At 34.3% G+C, this 12,109-nt stretch overlaps 1 protein-coding gene across 1 annotated transcript in view; it reads right to left on the bottom strand.

The window, feature by feature from the left end:
• The window catches only part of LOC138711244 (T-box transcription factor TBX20-like), a 298,047-nt gene extending 288,957 nt beyond the window's left edge, over positions 1-9,090 (bottom strand). The window contains exon 1 of the mRNA XM_069842658.1: positions 8,613-9,090. Within this exon, the coding sequence (XP_069698759.1) occupies positions 8,613-8,736 (124 nt within the window). The 5' untranslated portion in view covers positions 8,737-9,090. The remainder of the gene's footprint in view (positions 1-8,612) is intronic.
• Between the last annotated feature and the right edge of the window lie 3,019 nt (positions 9,091-12,109).

Here is a 12,109-nt window from a genome sequence, read left to right as displayed (position 1 = left end):
CTGTTTCAATAGAAAATCGGTTTGCCGCAGATGTTAATTAAACGAAGTGATTGTTGCACCTACGAAAACATAGGGGTAAGTTATTTTTTCCGCGTTTTGTAGCCGTTCGTGATTTTTTTGTGAGCAAGCAATAATTTTAAACCTGAAATAACAATAGAAAAATACTGCTTTTTCTGAGCAGATTTGCTGGAAACATTATTAAAGAGGTAAGGCATCTTTAGAAATTCTATCTTAACTGTATTTGTCCTCTTAACTACTCTCAGTTTTTATTGCGTGGTATGGCCCTCTCTCCCTAAAAAAGGGAAAGAGATGGCCAGCATTTTTCCGGGATAGATAGTCTACAATATTGAATAGTATTATTATGTTAAAAGTATCGATTTTTTTTATCATTATTTGTAGATTACAACGAAATGTAAAGCAAAGCCCGTAGCAACGGCGTGTCTAGAATAACGATCACTTAAACCGTGCTTTTGAAGTCGTTAAATATGACACTTCTGTACGTCAACCTTCATTACATTTCCTATTCCAAGAAAAGCTCTGGAAAGAAGAGTTAAAACAGAAAATTGTACATAGGATAGTTGCAATGAAGCCAAGTGATTTTTTTTTGTGTTGGGACACCTGAACAAAGCTATGAATGTGTAGGTCGTGGTAGAATTAGCCTATGAGACAAAGCAAAAAAAGTGGATTGAATGAAATGTGTACGTTACCAAAAATGGCTGCACGAAACATTACTCTGTAGCAAATGAAATTACAAGAACATTGAAAAGTGTTGTTACTTTGTCCTTCTAGGATTTTATTTCATTAACATGTTCATAATCGTTTCAATTTCTTTGTGTTGTTTTAAGGAAAATTCACTAAAAGAGGCAAAAAAAAAAAAATCAAGTTGTTGAAAATTTCCAACCTGTTTAATTTTCTCGCAATATAGCCTACAAAGTTTGAAGTAACTTAATGCCAATCTTAAAATAAGTAAGTGTAATCTGGTGTGTTATATTCAGATAGTTATATCCTCGAAATAGTGGAGATGTGAAATATAACAGTGAATAAAATCATGGGGAAAATGTGTACTCTTCCGACATTCCATAACTATTGTGGGGTAATTGTGTACTATGCTGACTTGCTCTTATATTTAATTTCTCTATTCAATTCTACATATCTGCTGATTTCTTTCATTTTGGGCTAAATTCAAGTTAGACTATGTAGGCCTGTAGGTACGCACTGCAACGTGAAATAGGTATACTGTTTCTTACCTAATCCCTTAAAAGAATGCCCTACTTACTGTGCTGAATACAACCCTTTCAGTTCTGATGGATGTACAGGCTATCTTTAGTAAGAAACATTTCTTGCATAGCCTATTGTTTGCGCATGTAGTCTAGGCCTAGTCCAAATAGCTTAATTCAAACAACCCCCAGTGGTGTGTATTGTTGCCGTAGCGTATATAGGCCTGTTTTTAAATTTGCCTCTTTTTCTTATGTAGGCCTACTAGGCCTGTAACTTAAAGTTCCGTTTTTCTGCAGCTTTCAAAAAAATTTAATTATTCCCTTTTGTTACGAATCTACGGAATATTTATAGCTGTTTATATGGTATAGTAATAATCTATACTAATAATAAATCTGTAACCGAAATTTTTCTGGTAATTTTCGATTTTCCAAAAATAATTGGTGTTAACATGTATAATTAACCATCCTGAAACCGAAAATCCATTTTTCGAAATTTTTGTCTGTCTGTCTGTCTGTCTGTCTGTCTGTCTGTCTGTCTGTCTGTCTGTCTGTCTGTCTGGATGTTTGTTACCTTTTCACGCGATAATGGCTGAACCGATTTATATGAAAATTGGAATATAAATTAAGTTCGTTGTAACTTAGATTTTAGGCTATATGGGATTCAAAATACTTTATTTAAAAGGGGGGTTATAAGGGGATCTGAATTAAATAAATCGAAATATCTCGCTTATTATTAATTTTTGTGAAAACTGTTACATAACAAAAGTTTCTTTAAAAATGATTTCCGATCAGTTTTATTCTTTGAAAAATTCTGATAGAACTGATATTTAATGATAATGAGTTTTAAAATTAAAATAACTGCCATCTAAGGTAGTGTAATGAAATAAAAAACAAACGAAACAATCGAAAGCTATGAATCATAGCCTACAGAGAACGTTTCTGTGTTTGTATGAAGTAATATCGGAAGCTGAATTAACCGATTTGTATAATTAATTATTATTTCACCATTGGAAAGTGTAGTTTCTCTAGATGGACATAATGCTATAATGTTATTACAGTAACTTCTGAGTGAATCGAGGACAGGTAAGATTAAAATAGCTTCTTTTGCACAGAAAACTTGATAGGCTTTTCTGTACATTTTTATCCTATGCAAATTTTTGATAGGACTGATATTTAAGGATATACAAGACTTTTGAAATAACAATACAATACATTTTCACCGCCGCCTCAGATTATAGTGTTGTTATTCCTACAGTAACTCCTATGTGCAAAATATAACATTTTTGAGTAGGAAGAAAAAACACATTTATTCATTCCATGGTAATGGTACATAGGAGATCGTGAATTCTTACATTTTCGAAAGAAAGAAATATAATTACACATCACATATCACTATTTCAGTTATTTGAAGGGTTCAGAACCATAGTGGGCCAAGCGCCATTTACTGAAGACGTAGAAAACAAGGGTTAAAATTAAGTTATTACCATAATTCAATGGAAACATATAGCAAGTGAAATAAAATATACACATTAAGACTAAATGATATGTCAATCTTCATTAAACTATGGTTGCATGTAATAACAATAAAAGAAACATGTTAAAGGAATTGTCATTGCACCAAATGAGTGCTCTCTGGACCAAAATGATCGCATTTTAATTATTTGAATACAATTTAAATTAAGTAACATATTAAACGATTTATCCTTCTATCAAACACGAATGTTACCTGGATCAAATGTCCTATTTTAATTATGTAATTATTTTATATTTATTTTTAACGGGTGCAGCGGAGCGCAGGGGTACGGCTAGTAATAATAATAATAATAATAATAATAATAATAATAATAATAATAATAATAATATCGCTGTAGATGTTTAGTTTCTAACATGTATGTTTTGGTTTCAGATTTAAATAGACCCAATGCATTTTATAATCATTTATAACAGATTTAACCTCTCAGTTAAATTGTTCAACCAATCTTCTAATCCCCTTTCTCGATTTCTCCTTCTCTGGCCTGAAACTTAAAGAGTGTTTTGTCGTGGGATCTGTTAGACAAACAAATCTTGAAAACACTATAGAAATACCTCGAAGAGAGTATATTTTTTGTGAGTACGTAACTTAAAAACTTTGGTTGTCATCATAGACGAAAATTTCATCGCCATAATTAGCCTATCATTATGGCTCACGTCTTCAGGCTCGAGGAAAATTGAAAATCACTCGCGTGTTGAGATTTGGCCGTGCAGCGTTTCTTCGTCTTTCAGTTTACAATTGGTAGGCCTAAGTATATTTTGCGTAGTCTTTTTTTTTTTCTTTGTCCATAGAAACAGCCAGTCATGTTTCCGCTGTTCTGTTGTTTGTCTACGAGTTATCAGCTGCATCCAGCTATCACTCTTAAAAACATAAGAAGCATGATTACTATGGCAACGTTCAAATGAAAGTATAGAGTTTGCTAAATCAGGCCACACTTTTATTAAGTAAGTTAAGTTAATTATAGCATAGTGTCAACTATTCGATACAATTTGTGTTTTTTGCTTCTACGCCGATCATAGATCTAAGTCAGACTCGAAAATGGTAAATCCTCTTCATAAATTCACTGTATCGCGGTACTTATAGGCCTATTAACTGAAATAAAAACAATTTGATTAATTCTAGCCAAATCAATTTAAAAAATTAACCCTATGTAGGAAATGTCTCGTTTACAAGGAATGCAAGTAAATATAAGTCTGTGACCGAGAAGAAAAAGGTCATAAGTAACAATTTTATACTTTTCAGGAGAGCAGTAGAAAGATTGGAATTGGTGCCAATTATAGAGTTCTTTTAATTAAAAGGTTTTTCCTGGATATTATTTGTTTATATTTCTTCCAAAATAGGTAATGTTGCTCATTTAACAATTTTCTTGATTATTTCCAAAAATAGCCGCACTTAAGCCCTTTTAAGACTACATTTCAAACTGAGAAGAAGGGACTATTTAAACATAAGATGATTTTCATGTCAAAATAAATGAGAAATGTAAATTATTAGGAATGCAAAATGGGTCTTAAACAATTATAGGACTGTTTACCCTGTGCTTAAAGTTTCAAAAGGAAAGGGCATCAGATTGTGATAAAATGGCTAAAATACAATTTAGACCTTTTTAATAGGGAAGCATGGAAAGTAAACACGTGATGGTTTGTAAGGAATAAAGTATTAAATATTCTTAAGTCCTTTATTCTGTGTGTGCTCGATTCAAAAAGTACTTAGGACATTTGGTAACGCTCTATAAATCCAGTCAGGAGTCTTATTTGACTTTAACCGTTTTACCAGATTGTAGAGAATTGTTTCCACTTTCAGAATATATAAAAATCCCATTTTCACAAAAAATTGACTTAAGACCTTTTTCCTCCCGGCCATAGAAGTTATAGCTTTGTATTGTTTTTAAAATAACTAGGCTATTTCATGAAAAATAAAAATAATAAATCAGTGGATCTATGTTGTTTTATAATTTTGGAGAGTCTTGGATCTAGTTTAGATTTTTCATAAATATTCATTTCGCTAAATGCATTCATATAAGATGAGACAGTCATGGGGAGTGTTTACTAAAGCGGGAGAAATTCGAACTACTGTCCATTTAAACAGAGAGGACCTTTATCTGTAGGAATAGTCGAACTTTCTTCTCACATTTTTTCCGCGCTTTGTATTAAATTATAGGAGTTTTATGTCATTGTCTACAAAAAAACGCAAGCTACATTGCCAATATGATTCTGTACCTCTGTATTTTTTTTTATTTTATTGGGTTATTTTACGACGCTGTATCAACATCTAGGTTATTTAGCGTCTGAATTATAGGAAGGTGATAATGCCGGTGAAATGAGTCCGGGGTCCAGCACCGAAAGTTACCCAGCATTTGCTCGTATTGGGTTGAGGGAAAACCCCGGAAAAAACCTCAACCAGGTAACTTGCCCCGACCGGGATTCGAACCCGGGCCACCTGGTTTCGCAGCCAGACGCGCTGACCGTTACTCCACAGGTGTGGACTGTACCTCTGTAAAAGACAGTGCAGATATTATTGTGTTTGTGTTGACAGAGAAGATAAAACTCTAAATTTCGCGGCTTCGGTACAAAACGCAATATTTAATTTTATAACTGGAAAGTAACGATAAAATAATAGCTATGTACAAACAGATGAATAAATTACAATTATTACATAGCCTATTTACAATCCCTAGTCTGAATTTTGAGAAAAATAGTAACTTTGGAAGTAAGAGAAGAGAAAAGAAATACAGGCCTACAAAACAGTGGATTAGAAATTCTCTAGTTATCTCAAAACAAAAGACATCTCACACAATTTGTTATTGCCGTTTTGGGGGGGATAGCTAACGTTGAATCACAGTGCACAGGTTTTATAGGTACCTGATATAAAATTTCTCGCCTAGCCGTTGAATTCTTACGAACAAATAGGCTTGAATTTCGGACACACAACTGATAATGTTATGGAATAACCTCACGAATAGTATCGGCCACTTTGTTATTATTTATTCTACATTTTGACAAATTTTAATTCTCACATCACAGTAGCCTACAACCGGAGAAACAATGCGAGTTAAACTTTGAGGTAAAGAAATTACAATCCTTATGTTATTATTATTATTATTATTATTATTATATTAGCCTACATATTTGATAGGCTATTTCAACATCGCGATGATTTAAATTCAAGAACAGATAATAATTTTAAGATGACAAATGATATCTTACAAGACAGTAAAATGTGTCGGGATGGTGCACAATGATATTCAGACTTCATTTGTTATACTTTTATGGAGTAAACTTCTTTCATCTTAGACCTACAGCTTTCCGAAGTCATATAAAATAAAGAATTTTGTCACACTTATTTCCTGGTAGTGTAGGCTACAAGCAGTAACTTCAAATTTCGAACACAGAAATGCAAATTTGATTTGACAACCTGTCTTGTAGGCTATTGACTTTATTTTTATAAATTTGACATTTTGATGTAACGACGCCTTTGGCCTAAGGTACAACTAAAACACAATTTGTAAGGGCTATGATATTTAGAAGCAATAGATTCTAACAAAAATAGACAGCGCTAATTCTCATGGAGTGGTTGTTATCTGAACTCGCAGTCCACGGGTTTGTACCACGGTGTCTCGCAATTTGCTGACTACGTCCGTAAACTCCATCTTCATATCCGGAACGCAAACCTGAGGATGAGTTGTCAGCCTTTCTGATAATTATGGTCTACAAATAAATATTCAGTTATTTATTACATATTTCACGGTTTTACGTACAAAATCTTAATTTCAAGATGGATTAAGACATCTTGTAAGCCAGGAGGCCTAAGTCTGCCTCGAAGCACGTGATAAATCTCGTTTCAATAGTTTTTTTCCTACTTTTACAGACCTAAACTCAAGAGTTAGTGAATGTAAATTAGTAATAAATTCGTTATATGTTAAATTTTCAACTGTTACTTATTTATTGACACTTTAGAACCTCTTACACCCCATCTCTTAAAACTCATTTTCAACAATGTAATGTCACTTATTTATTGATACTTTAGAACCTCTTACACCCCATCTCTTAAAACTCATTTTCAGCAATGTAATGTCACTTATTTATTGACACTTTAGAACCTCTTACACCCCATCTCTTAAAACTCATTTTCAGCAATGTAATATCACTTATTTATTGACACTTTAGAACCTCTTACACCCCATCTCTTAAAACTCATTTTCAGCAATGTAATATCACTTATTTATTTGCACTTTAGAAGCTCTTACACCCCATCTCTTAAAACTCATTTTCAGCAATGTAATATCACTTATTTATTGACACTTTAGAACCTCTTACACCCCATCTCTTAAAACTCATTTTCAGCAATGTAATATCACTTATTTATTGACACTTTAGAAGCTCTTACACCCCATCTCTTAAAACTCATTTTCAGCAATGTAATATCACTTATTTATTGACACTTTAGAACCTCTTACACCCCATCTCTTAAAACTCATTTTCAGCTATGTAATGTCACTTATTTATTGACACTTTAGAACCTCTTACACCCCATCTCTTAAAACTCATTTTCAGCTATGTAATGTCACTTATTTATTGACACTTTAGAACCTCTTACACCCCATCTCTTAAAACTCATTTTCAGCTATGTAATGTCACTTATTTATTGACACTTTAGAATCTCTTACACCCCATCTCTTAAAACTCATTTTCAGCTATGTAATGTCACTTACTTATTGAGACTATAGACCCTCTTACACCCCATTTCTTAAAACTCATTTTCAACAATGTAATGTGTTACGGTAATCGAACATGGGACGACAGCAGTGCTGTCCAAAGTTCTCGTTTTCCAAAGAAAGAGCAGGCTATACGAATACTGATAGATTCTCAAGAAATTTTAACTGTTGTAAATTTGTACCTAAGCCTACTTAACTGTTGATTTGGTGTTAAGAAAAACCTCAACAAATGTAACTTATTAATAGATCTGAACTTTCCAGTTACAGCACGAGATATTATTATTATTATTATTATTATTATTATTATTATTATTATTATCTTTCTGACCCAAATGTTAGACTGAACAAATGAAAGACTTGTTATTTGCAGTTGCTGTGTTAAATAAATTGCCACAACAAGCACACTTTGAAGGCATACACTTTAACAAAGTTAAAATCATCTTGCAACATTGGTTAATAGAAAACCCCTGTTGTGATATCAAGGAATTTTTCAGTCTTCTCTGAACCTACGAATTTTTCAGCATTGTAACTTATTAAATTACTTAAGTTAGGTCAGATGCAACAGTGTTCATGAGTAAGTAACTTTTTAAAAAGTGTTCATATAACTGTATTATATTACTTTTATTATAACTATTTTAACTTATGTTGTTAATTTTATTTTGGTTTGTAATATATTTTAAATCTTAGACTATTATTTATTCTATCTTTGCATTTTCTATCTCTTAGTCTATCTGTGTTGTTATAGTTTATTGCTGTCTATAGCATCACTATCGATGCTTATGGCATTAAAAAGAACAGGTAAATAAGCAGTTCATATTAATAAGAGGACTATTAACGCTTAAATGTAAAGAACTCAATGCCTCACACTGCTATATCTTAAACCGGGACGGACTGCAAAGAAAACAACTAACACAATGTCCTTATTACATTTGTTGTATTATGCTATTCTGTAATTTTGCTTACATTTATAAATGCAAGCAATTTATTTTGTGTTAGGCTATTTTATTAAAATGTTGTAGGCTATCGTGTGGGATACTACTTCGTCAATTTAAAGCATAACCCGTGGTTTACAAGAGGCATCTGCGGAGTTTGAACAACACTGAGTCGGTCACACACACCTCGGCTGGGCCGCGGGGAGGGGTGGGGAGCCTACCTAGTGGCGAGAGCGTGTCGGGGTTGTCCTGCAGCTTGCTTCGATTGCGGCGGTCGTGCCTCGCCATGATGGCGGCGATGGAAAAATCGGTGGCGCAAGGTCGCAGCGTGCAGTTGTCCTCCATGATGGGCGAGGGTCGAACCCGGTCACCAGCACCACGTGGGGGAGCACCACACTGTCACACGGTTCGTGCCGTCGCGGCGATGCGCACCACTGTCACTTGCCATCTTAAATGTCACCACCGCACAGTCTTCGGAGCCGGCAGACACTACTTCAACGTTTAGCGTTATTTGTACGGCCGAGACACGTTGCCGTCTACCGTCTCTCTCGCTCTAGTGGACCACCCAGCCGGCCGGCAGGGAAGGGGGCGTGGCACCGGATTCCCGCGGCGAGGACCCCCAAAACACACGAGTCGCCGTGCTAAGACCAGACGCGCTGCCGGAACTGCCGCCGCTTCAACTGGCACTCCGCCGCCTAGCACTGCCATTTTTTTGATGTTGCTCCTGAGGGCTTGGTAGGAGGGGACCGGGGAGAGGGGAGGAAGACGGAGCGGAGGAGGAGGATAAGATCGACTGGGAAATGTCTCGCTGACAGCGGCCCCCATCGTGCAACCACACACGGGGGGAGGGCATCCAAGATGCCACCTTCTTTTTATTTTTTTTTTTTGTCCGTGCCGTCACCGAAGCGAAACGAGTGACGTACCTGGGCGGCGAGGGGTGTAGCTTGATGGGTGAGCGCGCACCCTCCGATCGCTCGTGAAGAGGGATAACCAAGAGAGAGGGAAAGCGCCTTGACTTGCGAGCGCAATCTGGAGGCAGAACCACCTGCCGGCGAGCCAAGAACCTACAATCTGTGGCGCTGGTAAGAGGGCGATCGTGGGGGGAAATGGAATCGGCAGCAAGGTTAGCGGCACCAATATTAATTAGAATTCTCATGTTTTATTCCTCGTGGGCGACTCTAACGCGAGTATGAGAGTCGGACCACAGCTTCAGTCATGAAGAGATGAATGGACACAAAGTCGTAATAAATGAATAGCTAAATAAATAATTAGGCTACAGGATGAGCCTTAAGTGATGGCATTAATTACACGTCGTTAGGCTTATTGTTTGATACATTTCAAACAGAAAAAAAGTGTAATACAATTTTGCTCGTTTTTACTACCTTTCCGTTTTGGGAAAACGATTGATTTAATTCCTAATATAGTCATTAAGAAACCAGTGCATTATGATAATAAATGATTGAAAGAATTTTAGTTTTGTCCTTTAAATGTGCAGAAATTATGATCTAAATAAATATAACTTTTCGTTCTGCAAAGGAATTTTAGAAAGTTACATTTGTTCTGATCAAATTTCTGCACATTTAAAGAACAAAACTAAAATTCTTTCAATCATTTATTATCATAAAATACTGCTCTCTTAAATTGACTGAGAATATTGGGAAGTAATTCAATGGCTTTTCCAAAACCCTCTATGGAATGTTTCATATAAAACAATTTTTATCTCGAAAAGGAAGCAAAAACGAGCAAAATTGTATGGAAGTATTTTGGTTGAAATATCTCAAAGAATAACCCCCTCAAAATAATGACATTCTTAGGTTCATCCTGCAAAATTAAGTTTTATATATATAAATATTTAAAGAAAATAATCTGCCCTCAATGAGGGTGAGCATAAAGATCCAGAATGAAAGCACTACATAATAATTTAGAAAGACAGGAATTGTTTAGTAAAAAATTCAGAGAAATGCAAACGTAACAGAATCATCAGTGGCCAAAATATAAATGGTAATGCATTGTATTTTATTTAGGCCTATTGCTACATATTACAATTGAAAATGAAGATATATAGCCTATTTAAAGAAAAAGAAAGCGCAAGGCTTTAATTAAAAATGATCACAAGTATCCGGAAAATAATATGAGTGAGATAAGCCTGATGAATGAAAGAATAATAATTATATTATTGCAGAAATAAAATGTAAAATAATAAAGCACCGATAAGATCACCAATAAAATAAAATCTTGAAAGATAACCCTGACAATAAATTCACAAATAAAATATTTATTTAGTTATTTATTTATTTATTTATTTATTCATTAATCAATTTATTTATTTATTCATTCATTTATTTACTTACTTACGTACTTACTTACTTAGGCTACTTGCTTAATTACGCTACCTACTTACTTAGGCTACTTACTTATTTAGGCTACTTACTTAGACTACTTACTTACTTACGCTACTTACTTACTTACTTAGACTACTTACTTAGGCTACTTACTTAGGCTACTTATTTATTTATTTACTTATTTATTTAGGACTATTTACAATTAGCAAATGACGTAGGCCTATCTTTAACTAAGATCTTGCGAATGGTACAAATGAAATTGTAAAGTATGCAGGAATCTTTAAGTATCTGGGTAATGATTTTCTGAATTAAAAAAAAATGGCATTGGTAATAATTGGTTTAAAAACCATATCGCACACCCGTCTGAGCAAGGTAGTGTTCAGGGACAGTTCCTGTAGGCTAAGTAACAATTTTGTACTAAAATAGGCCTAGTATAAACAAAAATTCAATAAGATTACAAAGTTTAGTACAAAACAGCAATTACCCTATAAAGATAAAAATCAGAAAATCAAATAAAGAACAGAATATGAATGAATATGAATGAATACGTAAGTCTTAAATAGACCTGTTGTACAGAATAGAAGTGATTAACTCTACACTATAGATCAAAGGGGACAATGAGTACATTAAAATAAATTAACAAGCCTATAATAAGTTTTGTAATTAAGTACGTACTTGGTTAATACAAAAATTAAGTCCAAAGTATAGAAAGTTTGGCAACAACGCAACACGCGCTCATTTACGAATAGGTTATACATAGTCACATCAGGTTGAGCATTCCGTCTCTTAGTCACTGTCCCAGGGTTGCCAGACTTACTAATGGCAGAAAATAACGATACATGGTAATCTTTTTATTTAATTTGCACAAGAAAAACGTCCATTTTATTAAAAAAGTGCAAAACCATAAAACGTAATTATCTTATCAGTTTCTCTAATCATAAGAGTAAAAGAATCTTACAGATAGTAGCCTATGGTAGGCCTACCTATCGACTGAAACAGTGTTAACATGTAGGGGAAAAATATTTTTTTTTTCTGACAAATAGGCCTATATTAATTTGTGACGAATATAGTATGCCTATTAGAATTTTTTGCTGTAGGCCTACTCTATCCAGAAAATAGGCTAAGCTGTTAAAATGCGCACAATTACAGGCCTATTACTGCCACCTTGTATTAATAATAAAAAATAACAAAAGAAAAGGGACTGCAAAAGTAAGCCATTCATTTTATTCTCGTGCGTCAATCTTAAAATGATCTAACTTAGGTCTGTTTGTGTTATCAATACGGAGTTGTATACCCCTGACCCGTATGATTTAGTCCAGTAGTCGTCTAACATCTAGGTTCGGCTAAGGGACATGTGAAATTTCTTCTCCTAGAAT

The sequence above is a fragment of the Periplaneta americana genome, chromosome 12, assembly GCF_040183065.1.
Source record: "Periplaneta americana isolate PAMFEO1 chromosome 12, P.americana_PAMFEO1_priV1, whole genome shotgun sequence".
Classification (NCBI taxonomy): Eukaryota; Metazoa; Arthropoda; class Insecta; order Blattodea; family Blattidae; genus Periplaneta; species Periplaneta americana.
Note: the sequence above shows the minus strand (reverse complement) of the source record. Positions and strands in the feature narration are given on the sequence as shown.